Here is a 19047-nt window from a genome sequence, read left to right as displayed (position 1 = left end):
AACTGGAGGTAAGTGTAGGCGTGCTCCCTGCCGCGATGTGCTGTAGAACTGGAGGTAAGTGTAGGCGTGCTCCCTGCCGCGATGTGCTGTAGAACTGGAGGTAAGTGTAGGCGTGCTCCCTGCCGCGATGTGCTGTAGATGGAGGTAAGTGTAGGCGTGCTCCCTGCCGCGATGTGCTGTAGATGGAGGTAAGTGTAGGCGTGTTCCCTGCCGCGATGTGCTGTAGAACTGGAGGTAAGTGTGGGCGTGCTCCCTGCCGCGATGTGCTGTAGATGGAGGTAAGTGTAGGCGTGCTCCCTGCCGCGATGTGCTGTAGATGGAGGTAAGTGTAAGCGTGCTCCCTGCCGCGATGTGCTGTAGAACTGGAGGTAAGTGTAGGCGTGCTCCCTGCCGCGATGTGCTGTAGATGGAGGTAAGTGTAGGCGTGTTCCCTGCCGCGATGTGCTGTAGAACTGGAGGTAAGTGTAGGCGTGCTCCCTGCCGCGATGTGCTGTAGATGGAGGTAAGTGTAGGCGTGCTCCCTGCCGCGATGTGCTGTAGATGGAGGTAAGTGTAGGCGTGCTCCCTGCCGCGATGTGCTGTAGAACTGGAGGTAAGTGTAGGCGTGCTCCCTGCCGCGATGCGCTGTAGAACTGGAGGTAAGTGTAGGTGTGCTCCCTGCCGCGATGTGCTGTAGAACTGGAGGTAAGTGTAGGCGTGCTCCCTGCCGCGATGTGCTGTAGAACTGGAGGTAAGTGTAGGCGTGCTCCCTGCCGCGATGTGCTGTAGAACTGGAGGTAAGTGTAGGCGTGCTCCCTGCCGCGATGTGCTGTAGATGGAGGTAAGTGTAGGCGTGCTCCCTGCCGCGATGTGCTGTAGATGGAGGTAAGTGTAGGCGTGTTCCCTGCCGCGATGTGCTGTAGAACTGGAGGTAAGTGTGGGCGTGCTCCCTGCCGCGATGTGCTGTAGATGGAGGTAAGTGTAGGCGTGCTCCCTGCCGCGATGTGCTGTAGATGGAGGTAAGTGTAGGCGTGCTCCCTGCCGCGATGTGCTGTAGAACTGGAGGTAAGTGTAGGCGTGCTCCCTGCCGCGATGTGCTGTAGATGGAGGTAAGTGTAGGCGTGCTCCCTGCCGCGATGTGCTGTAGATGGAGGTAAGTGTAGGCGTGCTCCCTGCCGCGATGTGCTGTACACCTAGAGAACGAGGAAGGCGTTTCACTGCTCCATGAAAAGCAAACCATAGGCTGAAGGGCAAAAATTGGGCAAAGCGCCCCCCTTTATTCCACATGGATAAAAACAGAGGACCACGAACAGTCCCACTAACGCGTTTCACGCAGGGTAGCACTTTGTCAAAGAATTCATAACAAACTTAAAATAATGGCTTAAATAATGATGATGCAGAGAAGGAATAAACAGAAAGGGCTATAAATGGATGAAAGGGATTGAGAGACACAGGACCCTACATCCATCAGCAATGTGCAGGGGGGGGGGATGCCGGGGGAGGGGTTAATTGTAAACTTCACAGAAGCAGGGAGAAACATAACAAAACATGGTGGTACTGGGTTAAAAACACTATATCCACATTGTCTTGTTTTGGTATTAGTGCATTATCATTTTGAGTTTAAATGTTTTCTGTTTGAGGATCTGGATTTTTAAATAATTTATGGAATGATCTGGCTGGGAAGTGGTGTCCCACTGGACTGTCCTGCATATGCTGCAGAATGTTCCTTTAACATTGAGTGTTCTATGTTTGTGACTTGCTGTGGGATCTTGGTACTGTGTATATGTTTGCAGCATATGATGTTAAACTCATGGAATGTTTGTGAATCAGTATTGCCGACCTGAGGAAGAGAGGAGAACTCTCGAAACCTTGTCTAATAATATCATTTGTTAGTCCAAATAAAAAAAGGTACAGTATCACCTAATACTGAAGTACTGTCATTTACTCTGCACTATCGCAACTGGACTAACACAGCTATTTCTACTTAATTACATTTTAAAAAAATGCAGAAAATGGAGCATTGTGGCCCAACCAAACCTGCCATCGTGTGGTTTTTGCTGCTGTTATTCCACGACCAGTGATTACTATTTTGAAGACCATAGTTTACAGCAGTCCTTGCTGATCACCATTATTTTTCCTTTTTCATTTTTTTGAATGATATATATATACTTTACAAGATCTGGTCTTGCCCTTTCAGAGAATGCCTTAAATGTTGAACTTTGATGCTTTAAGAATATGAGCTGTTGAAATATTAAGTGTCCAGGATGTTGAAAAAGATCTCTTCCTAGAGCCCAGTACAGTCTAAAGCGGGGGTGGCCAACTCCAGTCCTTAAGCGCCACCAACAGGTCAGGTTTCCAGGATATCCCTGCTTCAGCACAGGTGGCACAGTCTTTGATTGAGCCACCTGTGCTGAAGCAGGGATATCCTGAAAACCTGACCTGTTGGTGGCTCTTAAGGACTGGAGTTGGCCACCCCAGATCTAAAGATTACCATGGTAACCTCCGATGCTAGAGATGAAGGAAACTGATTTTTTAAACACTTTTTTTAGATATAGAGGGGGGGGGGGGTGGAGATAATAACATTGCGAGTTAAACTCCTATCGGCTTCTGGAAGGGATTGCTGTGTAAACTGTAACCCCAAATATGTTAATGTTTTCTTTTACAGAGACCTACCTGCTGGCTTGTTTAGTAGATTTCTTTACTAATTGCGACAGGTACACAAGGTAGGCATACCCATTTATTAATATAAAAACAAATCATCCGTGCCCCAACTTCAGTCATCTGAGAACCAAGCAGAATATTGCGTGTTCTAATAAGCTAGATAAGTGGCTGAACAATACTTGCTTTTGTGACCTGTTCGTAGCTCTTGAGGACTAGAGTTGGTTACCCCAGGACCAGAAGGAAATCACTTACAACATGTACCCTGCTAGACTGGCACAAAATTCACTCCAATAGTTGTACTCCATTTTGGAAAATTGCACAGAGTAAGTTCAGGCCCCACATTTAACTGAAGCATCTTAAGCATCTTAAATACAGCACAGATGCACATTAAGCACAGATACACAGAGGTCAGTACCGCGTGAGTCCATAGAATGGAGAGAACAAAAGTAGGTGGGTAGGAGTGATTCCTTTTAAAAGCGTGCAAGCTACAAGCTAATACAATAGTGCAAATAGTGCAGATCACAGAACTGCAATTATCTGCTCTTGCAAAGCAAAATGAACTCTCTCTGTTTTACATAAGAAGTAACTTAATCAGTAACTTGCATTAATCTCGCCTATTAGCTTATATATTGCCAAAAATGTGAAATCAAACATATGAATGGTCCTCATTTTATGTCACTCCTCCCCCCCCCCCCCCCCCCCCCAGTGACCTTCCCTACTTCATGCTGGCTTTCTCATTCTCTGTATTGCTTTGTGTTACAGCTGTGAAAAAGGCTTTAAAGATGGAGACCTCTTCATGTATTTCCGGAGCATGTTTCAGGATGTCAGAGATGCTGTTGATTGGGTCCACTACAAGGTAACTAGGTCCTGTGTTAAATCCCTCAGTGATTGACAGGTCTGCAGTGCGTTGCTCTGTACATAGATCTAAATATGCACTGTACGTACGCTCACTCTGTTTAAGGGGGTTGCTGAACAATGTACTGTAAAGGTGTCATTTTTTTAATACTTTTTCCCCTGAAAACAAGTTCCCTTAATTATCTGCAAGTTTGTGAGATCTCCTGGCTTTTCCAATTGCATGTGGCTGGAAAAGACTTGACGTGAGAGTGTCAGTATACTTCAGTGCATCAGGAGACCTTGCAATGCCAGCCTGTTTCATAAAAACCATATTCACATATTCATGCCCTCCAGTTATCGTGACCAATTGTATGTGAAATACGGCTTTAAATAGCACAGAACTGGAAAATTCCTGTGATTCCGTCACTATAGGACAAGAGATCATTATTCTGGGGAAGTATTAAAATGATGAGACTTGCTTTTGACTAACAAACCAGACACCTTTCTAATATTTTTGGCAGCCCTTCTTAGAATATATTTTAGCCAATGTGAACTAGGGAAATGTTTTACTAATCTATAAAACCTGAGATATTGACTATTTCTGTGTAAGACTTACTACTTGGAAATGAAGTATTTACCTTATCATTGTATCACTCATCTGATTTGGTACATTCATTGTTCTAAGAGTAATGTACAGTATCTATTATGCCAGGGGAGCTCAACTCCAGTCATCAAGCCCCCCCAACAGATCAGGTCTTCAGGATATTCCAGCTTCAGCACAGATGGCTCAATTAGAGGCTCAGTCGAAGATTGCGCCTCTGATTGAGCCACCTGTGCTGAAGCAGGGATGGATTGAGCCACCTGTACTGAAGATGGGATATCATGAAAACCTGACCTCTTGGGGGTGCTTGAGGACTGGAGTTGAGCCCCCCTGTATTATGCTGTAACGCCCACTTCAGGTACAGTAGATTGCATTGTATATTTATCTGCATAACATTTTGAGTAATATTTATTATTTTTGTAATTTGTTGCGAAGTTTCTAATAAATTATAGGTTAAAAATATAGCAATTTCTTTTCAGAAAGTTGATTATTTTTGTATAAATGCCAAGGTCTGAGCCATTAATCTTGGCAGATTTGAGTAAACTATATGCATTGAAATCCAAAACAGTTGGTGGAAAGAAAATGGCATATTTAGTTCTTTTGGAATCCAGTTTGTTGTTGTTGTGTGTGTGTCTGGCTGGCAAGTTCGTGAATTCTTTTGCGCCTTGTGTTTCTTTTTCAGGGATCCCTCAAGGAGAAGACACTAGAGAATTTGCAGAAGTATGCGGTTAAAGATGTAAGTCTGGTATTCTTGTGGGTGAAACAAATGTCATTTATAAAAGGAGAGATTACATGAGCACGAGCTAAAGAACTGATCACATTGTCAGACTACATCTAAACCCTGTTACCACTTTGTACATAAAGTTCTCAAGTAATCAAAAGCTGGTCTCTCCAGCAGTGAGGGGTTTAAAACTTGAATATAAATGTGGTCATCATTATTGGTTGTATGAATATCCTTTTTAAAGTGGCAATCCAAGCGGCATTTTTCTCGTCCCATTTTGTGTTATTGTTGTACATAGCATTGAAGCTGGGGGTCTCTGGAGCTGAACTCCATTAGTTTCAGCTCCAGGGACCCCCTGCTTCCGGAGATACAGACCTCTGTAGGGGGGCGCCGGTACCCGCTCCGCCCGGCTAGCAGGGATCATGTAATAGTGGAGTTTAAAGCTCCCGCACCCTGCGGGCCAATAGGAAGCCCTGATGTCATCGTTTGGCTTCCTATTGGCCCATGTGACGCGGGAGCTTTAAATTCCACCGAGATACCGGCACCCCATTTGGAGGTATCCTGGGAAGCAGGGGATCCCCAGAGCTGAAATAAATGGGGTTCAGCTCCAGAGACCCCCCTATTTCAAACATATGTTCAAATAATAATTATTTTAAAATGTACAACTTAAAAAAAACAAAAACAAAGTAGTCCCCTTGTCCTAAGTGAGATATATCCACAGTTATCTCCGGTGCTGCACAGCATGCAATACTTCTTCACTAGCCCTTTGGGACATTTTGGAATAACGGAGTTATCAGGCAATTGATGCTAAAATGGCGAGGAAAATATTCTGGCAGCAGCCATGTTAAATGTGTCCTAGTATTTATTAAGTCAACAAGTACCAGGAATATATAGTTATTTCGTGTATTTATCAGAGTATTATTTTTATTATTACCAGTAATAGAGTAAAGCCCGTGAAATGTTGCTTGCTGTTTCACTGTTATTTTGTCTCATTTTAGCCAAAGCTGCCACTGCTTTTGAGTCGTATGAATGAGGTCGGAAAGGTGTTCCTGGTTACAAACAGTGACTATAAATATACCCACGTGAGTGCCGATTCCATCTTCACATAGGGTGTTGTGTAATGTGCGGGTGCAGCAGGAAGCAGAGTGTGACCTCTTACATTAGAGCAGAAGTGGCCAACTCCAGTCCTCAATGGCCTCCAACAGGTCAGGTTTTCAGCATATCCCCTGCTTCAGCACAGGTGGCTGTCGTTGACTGATTCAGCACAGGTGTCTCAATCAGTGGCTCAGTCGAAGATTGTGCTGAAATAGGGGTATCCTGAAAACCTGACCTGTTGGTGGCCCTTGATTACAGCAGTTGGCCACCCATGCATTAGAGCATTAATGCAATCACTAATAAAGACACCAGCGACCTATTCGACCCAGTGTGATATGTAAATTATAGTGATGCGGTTATGCAAACCTGACCAAGAAACGGGTAAATAAGTATATGAATAATTATTTTGTAATGAAATCATGTTTCTGCTTGTGGACGTAATAGGGGTTAAGGGGAAAAACGACTCAACTCAAAATATTGAAGAGGAAAGTCAAAGATTTTCCTGATAATTACTGTACATGTCCCGAGTGTCCAATCGGATGTATGATTTGTCGTATAATTGGTTGAGAAACCACTATGCAAAGAATGAAGCAGAGCACTGTATATATTAAACTTAATGTATTTCAATTAAAACAAAACACTTAAGCACATTAACTCAAGCTTTGTAAATCAGACAAACAATTAATTAGTTCATTAGCATTTATTAATGGGCTTGTCGGTGCTTGCTTTTCTGGCGCCTTTTGAGTCTTAACGCACTGCCAGGCGAGTGCAGCATTGTGGCATTCATGTTCTGCCATTCTAATAGGGGGAGGGCAACTTAAACAGACTCCCCTACTTTCTAATAGGGGGAGGGCAGCTTAAACAGACTCCCCTACATTCTAATAGGGGGAGGGCAGCTTAAACAGACTCCCCTACATTCTAATAGGGGGAGGGCAGCTTAAACAGACTCCCCTACATTCTAATAGGGGGAGGGCAGCTTAAACAGACTCTCCTAGCACTTCAATACATCTCTTTATTTCTCTCCTAACTTCCCATTGCTTTCTGAAAGCCATACAGAAGGGGCAATATTTGTATCAGATTTTTTTTTTTTTTTACAATAACAAATTAACATAATTTGTTATGAACAAAATTCTCAAAACATAATGGGACCTATGTACTGTATTGATGCAATGACCGTTTTAAGTAACTCATTCGTTTTGATTAACTGCACCAGTTCTTGCTCCTGATGCGCCAAATGTTATACACGTCGTGACCGCCTTTCTTGTGCCAGGTTGCACATTGCGTAGCCAGAGATGTGTCCGCCGCCCCAGACCTGGCAGGGAAGAACACACAAACATAGACTTATAATAACGTATTACATCCCATCATATATGCGTCGGGTTTCCAGAGCCCGCCTTCATCACACACAAGCAAGATAACAAGGCCTGGGTTTTTTTTTTTTGCTCTGAACTTGCCGAAGAGGTGCTCAACTCCAGTCCTCAAGCCCACCTCTCCCTCCCTCCACCTCTCCCTCCCTCCACCTCTCCCTCCCTCCACCTCTCCCTCCCTCCAGCTCTCCCTCCCTCCACCTCTCCCTCCCACCACCTCTCCCTCCACCTCCCCCCTCCTGCCCCCAACAGGTCAGGTTTTCAGGATATCCCATGTTGAATCAGCTGATTGAACCACCTGTGCTGAAACTGGGATCTCCTGAAAACCTGACCTGTTTGGGGGGAGCTTGAGGACTGGAATTGAGCACCCCTGCTTTAGACCCTCAGGGGGCTTATTCTAAAAGTTTAAAGGCGTACGATCATAACACGATTGGCCAAAAAATCCCTCTGCTTTAAATGGGAGTTTTTGGATCGATCTCCTAGAATAACACACTGCTTTAGAAATATTTATTCTTAGTGCAACCAATCCAACTTTCCATACTACCAGGTCATTGTTACTGCAGGATCTTCTCATGCCACCAAATCACTTTGCTTGCAGAGAACAAAACAACCCTTTCTTTTATCTTGAACGTTATGGGTAGTGTCACAAAGATTGTTTCAGAACTTTATCTATAAATGACATCTCGATATTCTATACAGCAAATTGTGTGTTGACTTTTTGCTACTGTTTTTTTTCCCATCAGAAAATCATGACTTACCTCTTTGATTTTACCAATGGAACAAAGGTACAGTATCTTAATAGATAAGAATGACAATAGACATTACAATTTGAGGTGTGTGTATATATGTATATACTTATACAGTTATATTCTTCCTTAATCACTTTATTTTTCCATGTTGACAGCTTTCCATACAATGTGACATTGAGTATTGAGTCTGGAGAGTAATTGTACATTAATAACCTTGTAAATCATCCTGTTTTCTTCTGCAGCAGCCTGCGAGTGCCCAGCGACCTTGGCAATCCTATTTCGACTTAATTTTAGTCGATGCCCGCAAGCCTTTATTCTTTGGGGAGGGAACAGTACTACGACAAGTGGATACTGTGAGTACACATCAGCGCATGTATATTTGTATTCACGTAGCGCCCGCAATGTATGCCGGGCTATAGATAAGAATACAGGGAATACAATAAGTGCCACAATTCAGACAGGAAAGGAAACCCTGCCCGGGGGGCTTCCAATCTAAGTGTATTATATAACTTGTGGTTAAGGTTAATGTCCATCATTGCTCTCATCTCTGGAACCTTTCACATAAGAATATTCCCTTTATTATTTTAATACTTGTGTTACACCTCTAAACCTTTTTTGGTTGTATTTTTAATTCAGACTGGCCCCTGCTCACATTGCTTGGATATGTAAGAAAGGTATTTCCTTGAGGTGTTTAAAGGTCCCTCTATAGTGGTTACAAACACCAGGTTCACTGCTTTTATAGCCACAGTTTCCAAACGTGTGCTCCCCTCTGTTATAGTAAGTGCCACGTGGTTATGTTTGGCTTTGCATTGATTGATAAAACTTCTATAAAGAACAGTGTTTTTTCTGTGCACAATTACATCATTTTGTGCTTTCCAATGCAGGTTACTGGCAAGCTGAAAATTGGGACGTACACTGGACCCTTACAGCATGGAATTGTCTATTCAGGAGGTAAGGTTAAAGGACTAAGACTTCTGTTACAGCAGCAAATGTATATGTATGTAAGCTTGCGCTTTACAGCAGAACGACCCTTTATTAGAAGTGTGATACATTCTTGCTGTATTTGGAATCTAGGGCCCTAAAATGATATTCACTATTTTGTATTGCTGTGCGCTCACCTGTTCTCAGCAGCGTATCATGTGGAGGGCACGCTGACTCCTACTATGGAGCCAGAAACAAATTGTAGACGAGATCCCCTCCAAGTTTGCATAGATTTGGGGATGGGTACGGTATGCACTACTGCTTTTAATGGGAGTTGCCAGCTTTTTCAGATGAAAGAGTAGGACTCCAATCCTTCTTGGTCAGAAGCGTATACTTGGTACTTGTTTAGTGTCTGGAAATTAAAAACCTCAATGTCTGTAATCTGCATTCTTTTGGGAAATCAAAGCAATTTTCCCAATTGGAGACCAGGTTTGAAGTGTCGGCAACTGCAGGTTTACAGTCCCAACTTGACAGTCTTCTTCCCTGAACTTAGGTTGACATTATTGAGGTGCCCAAAACAATTCTGCTTCTAAGTTCTCCCATCAGTGTCATTTCTGCTTTTACCATGCTGTATCTACTATACCCCAGCCATTGTATCAGTACTGAAGCTACACCAGCTATATGTTAATGATATTTATCAAGCAGTGGTGTTTCTCTGAATCCAGGCACTCATTAATTTTAACATGTAATGTTGCCATGTTTATAGGTTCCTCTGACATTGTGTGCGACCTATTGGGAGCGAAAGGCAAAGATATCCTATACATCGGAGACCACATCTTTGGAGATATTCTGAAGTCCAAGAAGCGTCAGGGGTGGAGAACCTTTCTGATCATTCCCGAGCTGGCACAGGAGCTACATGTGTGGACCGACAAAAGCTGTAAGGAATCGCAAGCACTAGTATTATCATTTTTCTTTAGGCATACCTACATGGCGGAAATGTATAATACTCTGGAAAGTAGGCTGTGATGCTTTTAATTAATTTCATGCATCATTAAATCCCAGTTTTCCTAACAGCTAGTACATCTGCAGATCTGTTTCTTGGTTTTCACGCCTATTATAATGATAACTAACCCCATCAGAGTACTGCAACACATTACTGTACCATCCAGCCCTTCAGGGGTTAAAGTGCAGAGTTCTACAGGCTGTATTAGTTCATAGTTTAATACTATGGGATCAACGTTAAACCTCTTTAGAAGTTCTACAAGTATTTTAGAAATCACAACAGTCTTTTTTTTTCAGTTGTAAGGAACTTTTGTGGTGGTAAAAGGTTATACAAGAACATCGGTATGAACCTGTAGACTGTGATAACATAGATTGCAGTAAGAAAATGACATGATAATTTGTTTATATTATTTTGGTTAGTATTCAACTACAGTACTTAACAGTGCAAGATAATACATAACTATATATATATATATATATGTATATATATATATATATATATATATATATATATATATATATATATATATATATATATATACATACATACAGCTACCAACACCACAAGTGTATAGAACACAGTACTTATTTGAACTACTGTACTTCAATCTGACGTTTTTGGGGAGCACATTTTGCATTTTTATGACCTCTTGAGGCGTATATGAATATTTAAGACTTAACTTAAAACACTCTTAGCTGTGGTCATTTCTGTAATATATGAATAAGCTTTTACTGTATTTGACATATTGTAAGATAATGTATGTCCAATATATGCATTTGTATGCATATTTGATAATGCTACTATTCTCAGAGAATAACTATAGTAACCCATACCATACCATGTTGCTTTAGCGGTAGTATATATTTGTATAGCAGTGCTCTGCTATAGAGTAACTATATATATATATATATATATATATATATATATATATATATATATATATATATATATATATATATATATATATATATATATATATATATATATATATGAAGCAGACACGCATTGGTTAGCCAAATCATTTTGACAAACTGTTGATTGCCTTATTTTTTATTTACAATATATATATATATATATATATATATATATATATATATATATATTTATATATATATATATATATATTACATTTTTATAGTTTATTATGTTATATTATATATACAAACATACATACATAGTCAGTTTAGATCACAAGTGATCTATAATACTAGCACAGCACTAGAACTGTCAAATGAAGGGTCATTTATTATGTCCAAGATACAAACATAAGCCCAACTTTTCATTTGGCTTATGTCTATATCTGGGACATAATAAATGACCCTTTATTTGACGGTTCTAGTGCTGTGCTAGTATTATAAATCACTTGTGATTTAAACTGACATTTATTTAATTATTTTGCACCACATACTTCAAGGAGACACCGTGTGTGTTTGTATATATATATATATATATATAGATATATAGATATATAGATATAGAAAATAGAAATATATAAATATATATAGATATAGCTATATATAGATATACACTTATATACACGCACGCAGAAGGAATGTTACAGCTTGAGCTTCCCCTTCCTCTGCTTAGCTGCTTCTTGCATGCTGATGAATACTGTCCCGGTCCTCATCTTAAATTGTAAGCTAGTGATTAGCACAGAAGAGGAGCAGTATGTATCAGCACACTGTCGCTAAGCAGCTGATGGAGTGGGGAGAAGCTACAATCCATGCCAGCTACATCTCCACTTTCTCTGAACTGGGGACAGAAAGACAGCGGGCTGCTGGAGCGGACAGCAGTTGGGGGGCCGCAAGTGAAGCCCCAGAGGTCCGCATGCTGCCCACCAATGTAGTGTAGTGTAGAATAGTAGTAGATGTATGTATGACGTATAGATAATATGGTAACAGAGTTTGTAAAGGAAAGCCACATTGTTGCGTAAGGAATATATACTTGGTGTTCACAGCAGTGATATTTCATGAGTTTGGTTATTAGATAATAAACCCTTCTGTGCTGTTCTTGATAATTACACGAGCGGTGTAAAAATAAAACTGGCAGGGGTGAGGGGTTAAAATATTTATATTGTGCAGGACATGTTTTCATGTCACCCAGAGGAACTGTAACCCTACATAGGATTGCAGCATCACTTGTGCATCAGCTGCAACATCAAGGGGCCACAACCTTTTTTGCTGAGTGCCAAAAGTAAGAGTTATTTATTTCCCCCTCAATCCTACTTGAGTGCTGCTTCAGATAAAGTGTATTTTTCAATATATAGATATATGCACATTTCCAGTGTTTCTCTTTATGCTTTTTAGTTCTCATATCCCTTCGCTTGTATTCTGATCTTTCTCGTGCTCGTGTTGTTTCTCTCACCCACTCTGGCTGTTTCTTGGTGTCCCCCAGTCCCCATCACGAGTGTCACCTGACACAGCTTCATGTGCCTCAGACTGCGGCTCCTGTGCTAAACCATCATGAGTGGCATGTTAAAATACGGGTACCAGTTACGGGCGTCCATGTGCACATAGGAAGAGCCATTACTCTTAATAACATGTGAGCTTGTAATGATTTGGGCAGTTTTTCTTTCCTTTAGAATGACTGTAAACTCTATCACTATCATTCCACCTCTCATAGAAATTCCCTGCTTTGTCATTTCTTTCTGTCATTTTGTATGGTGTTTCTTTCTCCTGCAAAGTATCTGTATAAGTTAGGCACTGCTTTGTGTTGTTTTTTTTTTTTTCATTGTTAAACCAATTTTGTGTGCTAAATAGTTTGTTTTTCCTTTTATTTAATCAAGCACTTTTTGAAGAGCTTCAAAGTCTGGATATTTTCTTGGCTGAACTGTATAAGTAAGTAAAAAAGTCCGCTTTGATATTTTTTTATTTGATTTTGCTGCTCCCAACTTCCCCCTAGATTTCACGATATATTTAGCTGCTTTCTATGCAGCTCATTTCATCCACATACACTCACGGCATTGTTTAGTTGCATGTCACACTGATGCTTTGTGTGGCATGTTTCATTAAAAAATAATGCCATTTTTTCACTAACAGACATTTGGACAGTAGCAGTAATGAGCGGCCTGATATCAGCTCCATCCAGAGGCGAATTAAGGTATTGTTTATTTGTCAAGGTTATTTCCTGAAGTATGAGTTTCATTATGACCATAAGTCCAGTAAACACCAGAGGAACGTGTATGTGTTTTATAAGAGACACTGATCTTTTTAACATTTTGTGTAGGAAATTATTCCAGGCTGTTCTTGTGTCGCCTCTTAAGAGCTAACAAATTCCCAAGTGAAAGAATTATTTGATATCTTAATGCTGATTACAATTAAATATATCATTAATTAGGAATATAATTGCTTTTTCATTGTCGGGTTGGTAAAATGATGTCCTTAATATTAATAGTCATGAAATAGCTGCACGTAGAATTTTTACAATTTCTAAATTTCCAATCTGGTTGCCCAACGAGCAAAATATAAATGTACAATCTCTAACCCAACCCTCTTTTCATAATATATTAAACTAAGGATTAGATCAGTGTTTTTCAACAGGGATTCCCAGGCATTTGAAAACTGTACCAAATACAGAAGAATTTGCAATGCATCTGATCTCAGACGCGCTATTAGAGAGAGTTGGGTTCCTTACAATGCATCTGATCTCAGACGCGCTATTAGAGAGGGTTGGGGTTCCATACAGCGCATCTGATCTCAGACGGGCTATTAGAGAGGGTTGGGGTTCTTTGCAATGTACTGATCTCAGACGCGCTATTAGAGAGGGTTGGGGTTCCATACAGCGCATGTGATCTCAGATGCGCTATTAGAGAGGGTTGGGGTTCCTTACAATGTAATGATCTCAGACGCGCTATTAGAGAAGGTTTGGATTCTGCAGGATTTCACAATATAAATATAGGGTCCCGTAACCAAGAAAAAGTAAAAAAAACAAAAAAAAAAACCACTGGATTAGATGGTATCTATAACTCCAGTGAATATCTATTGTATGTTCACACACACTGGCAATCTATATAATTTTTATATGTTACGTTTATTTACGCTTGCAATGGTTCAGTATGTGATATTATACATGTGATATTCTTCCATGGTTAAAATCTAATAATAAAAATGTACATTTGGTCATAAGCGCTGACCCTGTGAATCCAACTCAGCTGTGGTAAGTAACACAGATCAAGAAGCTTTCTAAAATGTGCGACAATATACTCAACAAGAGAACTTGGAGTAATGAGGCTCAAGCCTCGGTATCCAATGTCACCACTGACAGATTGGATCTGTCAGCCAGAACAGAACCTCACGTACATTTGGCCTCTTCTTGACCTTTTGGTTCAATCATTTTTGCTTCATTTCTCAATCCTTGTGAGGGTAATAGGTTGTATTATAATGTCTTTTTAGATATAAAAAGTTGGGACGCCCTAAATGTTTCTCTTAATTCCGTTGTTTTGTAGAAAGTCACCCATGACATGGACATGTGCTATGGCATGATGGGGAGTCTCTTTCGCAGCGGATCTCGACAGACTCTGTTTGCGAGTCAGGTGATGCGTTACGCTGATCTGTATGCCGCCTCTTTCATCAACCTCTTGTATTACCCGTTCAGCTACCTCTTCAGAGCTGCACATGTGTTGGTGAGTCTTGCTACCTGACGTGAGATTAGACAGTCGAAAAAAGCTACCTCCTTAAACTGCCGATCTGTTCATTCTCCTGTGATTGATCAGCAAAGATCCTGCTTTACAGGGTTCACTTAATGGCTGCCTTTCAGTTTCAAATTGACTCATCAGTCAGTGTAACTCATCAGCTACCATGTATTCTTAAATTACTACGGTGACTATCTATGAGAGTTTTACAGCCCAAACTGCAGGGAATTTTGGCAACAAATAATCACAAACAGGAAAGTGTTATAAAGATCTTGCACGGCTGGGAAAGTGTGCTATAGAAAGCAAAGGATTATCAGTTTATTAAAACTCATTAAAAATGGCATTAAGAGCTGAAAAAAAGGTAGTGTTATCTAATACTAAAGACCTGATTTATTAAAAGAACAAAACACACGAGGAGTATTGCTTGGATTGCTCCTTTAGAACTACCCATCACTGTGTAATTCCCCCAAATCAGCACTGATCACTTGGAATTATACTTTCCATAGTTAGTTGCCCCAAACCGGGCCCTAAAAAGCGGTTGCACGTATTGCATGTCATTATCACGTGAAAGTCGTTTTGTATCAATGTGAGTACACATATTTACTGCTGAAGCAGAGCGTACAGGGAATTACTGAAGCACTGAGACACGAGATCTCCGATATCCCGGCACCCAGGTTTTGTTTTTGTAAGAATTCTAATGTGCATTATTGTAAAGTAATAGGAATGCACTTCTCGATTAAACAATATCTTCTATTTAGTTAGTTCAGTATAGTGGCACTCACTTGCAATTGGACTAATTGCAAATGTTGGGTACAACACCGGTTAATAGAACGTGCGTTATCATTACTTCTATGTCTATATCAAAAAAAGGTCCAAACAAGAAATGCCGCCCATCCAGAGTAAGTCTTCAGACTGACTCCTTTGTGCTTCTGTCTTTCTCTAGATGCCCCATGAATCTACTGTTGAGCATATTCACGTGGACATCAATGAAATCGAGTCACCAATGGCCACTCGTAACAGCAGCACTCTGGATTTCAAGGATTCTGATTACAAACGGCACCAGCTTACCCGCTCCGTCAGCGAGATTAAACCCCCCAACCTCTTCCCTCAGACACCCCAGGAAATTACACACTGTCATGACGAAGATGACGATGAGGAGGAAGAGGAGGAATAAAAAGCTGAAAAAGCAAAGTATTATCCTGAAAAGGACATGGATCGCTGCAGTGTTGAAACAAGCATTCAGTGTAATGTTTCATTAGGAAGATATTCCCCCTATGGGACATTTCCAGTTGATGTAGACGTCGATAAACAGCCTTGTCTGAATTTTTTTTTTTTTTTTATTATTCCCGTCCAACCGTTTTAAATGCAAATCGGCATTTCAATAGTGCATTATTGGCGCAACGCCTCTCGTTTACGAGCGATAAAGCACAGTATTTGCTTTCAATTTTTTGCGTTCTGATTTTACTTTTCACACTGCCCCATTATTTTATGTCTACATTACAATCCCAAAAATTACTTGGCCATTTGTTTATTTTTTGTTTTTAAACATATCCTCTTCGCACACATTCTGTATATACAATACAGACATCCACGTTTAGAACGGATTTTAGAATTACTGTAATTAATATTGGTTACGGCTAATGGATGATAATGTTTCTCATAAAACAAAAAATCTCACGTTTGAAGTTGTTGATCAGAGGGGTGGGGGGCGGCAGAGGGGAATGTTTCATGGTCCGTATTGTATAGCAAAACATATCCTGATTTCTTATATTTTTTATTTGTATACAAGCTGTGATTTTAGTTTTAGTTTAGATTTCTAAAGAGCAGCTATTTCAGAAAGTAAAAACAAAAATCGAGAGAGAATTCCATTATCAACAATTTGTTGAGCTGTCGTTTCTCCCAGGAAAATGCTAAAACTTTGGTGGAAACCAGTGGTTTTTAAACATAGTCTCGAGGACGACCAGCCCCCCTACAAAACACGTTCTGACTGGGCCTTACCTGGGAGAATCACAAATTCCGCTCTCAGATCCAGGCATTCCTGCAATGCATTTCTGTGCAATCTGTTAGGAGTCCTGCAAAACCGTTAACCTGTTAAGAAAAATCATTTTCTCGTTTGTTCTTCACTCTGCTGTAAGCTTTAGCTTTGCGTAGGAAACTTATTGTTAGAATCGCGTCTCCATTTTTCACGTAGCACAATTTTGCACTTCAAATGTTACAGTCTTCACTCTTCTGTGTACATAGTGCACTTGCGTGCATGACTATTAAGGGGTGTCACACGTACACGTGTGTACAAGAAAATAATCACGTGCAACAGCGTTGGTTAAGAGCGCTTCACTTCCCAGGCAGTGAAGTGCAATATTTATAGGCTGTTGGTAGTTAAAGGTTTGTGGGTATATTACTCTCCAGTGTCACAGGCTCTGCCAGGAGTGAGTAGGAAAAAGATCTGTAGCCAGTGCTGCATCGCGGATTTATTTCCTACACAGGTTCCCAACCTTACTTGTACATTGATGATTTTCACGATGCTTGTACGCACGCGATGAAAATGTCTTTTTACAATGCGTTGCTGGCTGCTTTAGCACTGAAGGGGTTAGTAGGACACTTAAAATTAGGAATTCAAATCATTGACCTAAATTGGCGTTTGCTTTTTTTTCTGGATTGATTTTTGTCCCTCGGACAAAACATCCATTTATCTTTCAACCTCGGCATGAATAATTGCCTAGCCTATGCATTGCTGGCCTCATTATTACATTCTTATTAGGAATATTAACCAATTGTAAGCACAGCCCATCATCTATATCCTATCCTTTATCATTCACATTGGTGTGCATATCATTTTTGATACTTGTTTTTTTATTTTTAATGCATTTTTGTGCATTTCAGCCCAACAAAAATCTGTGTTTACGTTTTTTTAATCTTCATGTTATGAATGAAACAGGTTGCAGTGGAAATGTGCATTCAAAGTGACCAATGTACCTTCCTATTTATAATGTAATTTCAGCATTGCCTTCTAAGTGACAGCGGTAGCACAGTTACTGCGAGGTCACTGAGGCTGCAATTCTAGTTTCTACAACTAGAACGCACGGAGGGTTCCGACACCCTTGTTAATGACACAAACGCCAGCAGAAAACTGTGAAGATGTACCCAAAAGTCAAGTGGTCGAGTATAGGCCCAATCAAATAGAACCGTTTGGAGAATATAATGTATTTTGTGCACTAACAACATCCGTTTGGATTAGAAATGTCATTGTATTGGTAACGAGTACTTTTGAATATTGTTTGGTTATGTTAAGCTTGTGGAATGCCTGTAAAAAACCGCAGTGCAATCCTTTACTGCAGGGCTGGCCAACTCCAGTCCTTAAGGGCCACCAACAGGTCAGGTTTTCAGGATATCCCTGCTTCAGCACAGGTCTTCGACTGAGCCACTGATTGAGCCACCTGTGCTGAAGCAGGGATATCTTGAAAACCTGACCTGTTGGTGGTGGCCCTTGAGGATTGGAGTTGGCCACTCCTGCTTTACTGCTATCTGTCCGTTAACAGGTTACTTCAGCTCATATAACAAAGCATGCTTTTCTGCTAAGTTTTATTTTGTAGTTGTTATTATTATTATTATTGGATTGACTTAGAGACACACACTTATGTATGTAGAATCTTGATTGAATATATGACTTTCCATACTGTGATTTATAGAAACTATACAATGTGATTTCTTCATGCCATGTACTTCTACTGTGACTTGCATCACAAAATACCCAGAGCATGGCTAAGGTTAAAAAAGGTGTTTAAACATGAACATGATTAATATCTTTTTTTTATGTTTGTTAATTTGGTGTACGCTTAGAAATAGGACTGCGTAATAATTGTGTATTTTACAATTTAGACCATGGAAAATACTGTAGAGCTGTTTTCAAGAACGGACGCTGGAATATTCATTAACAAAAGCATGTAAAAAGCACACACTTGTAAAGTTTGAACTAGCACAAAGAAAGGTTACATGCTGCATTACATGTTTGCTGGCATTTTGGATTGAAAAACAACCAAACAATATGAAATGCTGGAGAAAGAGTTCTCTCTTCAAACTGTAGCGGAGCATGCTTACTGTAAGGGTAAAACGGCTGTTTTCATGGGTTTGTTTTAGTTTAATCTTCCAGTTTGGAATTGGTTCTCCTTACAAGTTTGTAAATCGCACTATACTGTATAACCAATAAATTTTAAGAAAATATTGTATTGTTTTTTTATTTCTATTTATTCCAGTTTTCGAAGTATTTGTAAGGCTGCGTCCACACTGCCGCTGAGCGCGCTTGGTAATTGGTACGGCCACGCTCAGGCGGTGCCCGCGTGCTCATACGCTCTCCCAAGCTTGGCGAGACAAACAAAATTGACTTTGAAGCGCACTCAGCAGCAGTTAATGCACACAGAACACAGCCACACACACAGCCACAAAAACACAGAAATAGCCCTGATACACGCCCCCCCCCCCCCCCCCCACC

The 19047-nt window shown here is 40.5% G+C and overlaps 1 protein-coding gene across 2 annotated transcripts in view; it reads left to right on the top strand.

Annotated features, from left to right (window-relative positions):
- The window catches only part of NT5C2 (5'-nucleotidase, cytosolic II), a 64779-nt gene extending 46000 nt beyond the window's left edge, over positions 1-18779 (top strand). For both annotated transcript variants that reach the window (XM_075612514.1, XM_075612515.1), the window contains 12 exons: positions 2645-2702; positions 3403-3496; positions 4758-4811; positions 5795-5878; positions 8002-8043; positions 8250-8360; positions 8892-8958; positions 9695-9865; positions 12717-12768; positions 12970-13030; positions 14376-14552; positions 15505-18779. In XM_075612514.1, the coding sequence (XP_075468629.1) occupies positions 2645-2702; positions 3403-3496; positions 4758-4811; positions 5795-5878; positions 8002-8043; positions 8250-8360; positions 8892-8958; positions 9695-9865; positions 12717-12768; positions 12970-13030; positions 14376-14552; positions 15505-15735 (1202 nt within the window). In that variant the 3' untranslated portion in view covers positions 15736-18779. The remainder of the gene's footprint in view (positions 1-2644; positions 2703-3402; positions 3497-4757; positions 4812-5794; positions 5879-8001; positions 8044-8249; positions 8361-8891; positions 8959-9694; positions 9866-12716; positions 12769-12969; positions 13031-14375; positions 14553-15504) is intronic.
- The last annotated feature ends 268 nt before the right edge of the window (positions 18780-19047 follow it).

Source organism: Ascaphus truei, chromosome 8, assembly GCF_040206685.1.
Source record: "Ascaphus truei isolate aAscTru1 chromosome 8, aAscTru1.hap1, whole genome shotgun sequence".
NCBI lineage: Eukaryota > Metazoa > Chordata > Amphibia > Anura > Ascaphidae > Ascaphus > Ascaphus truei.
This window is presented reverse-complemented; position numbering and strand designations above follow the sequence as displayed.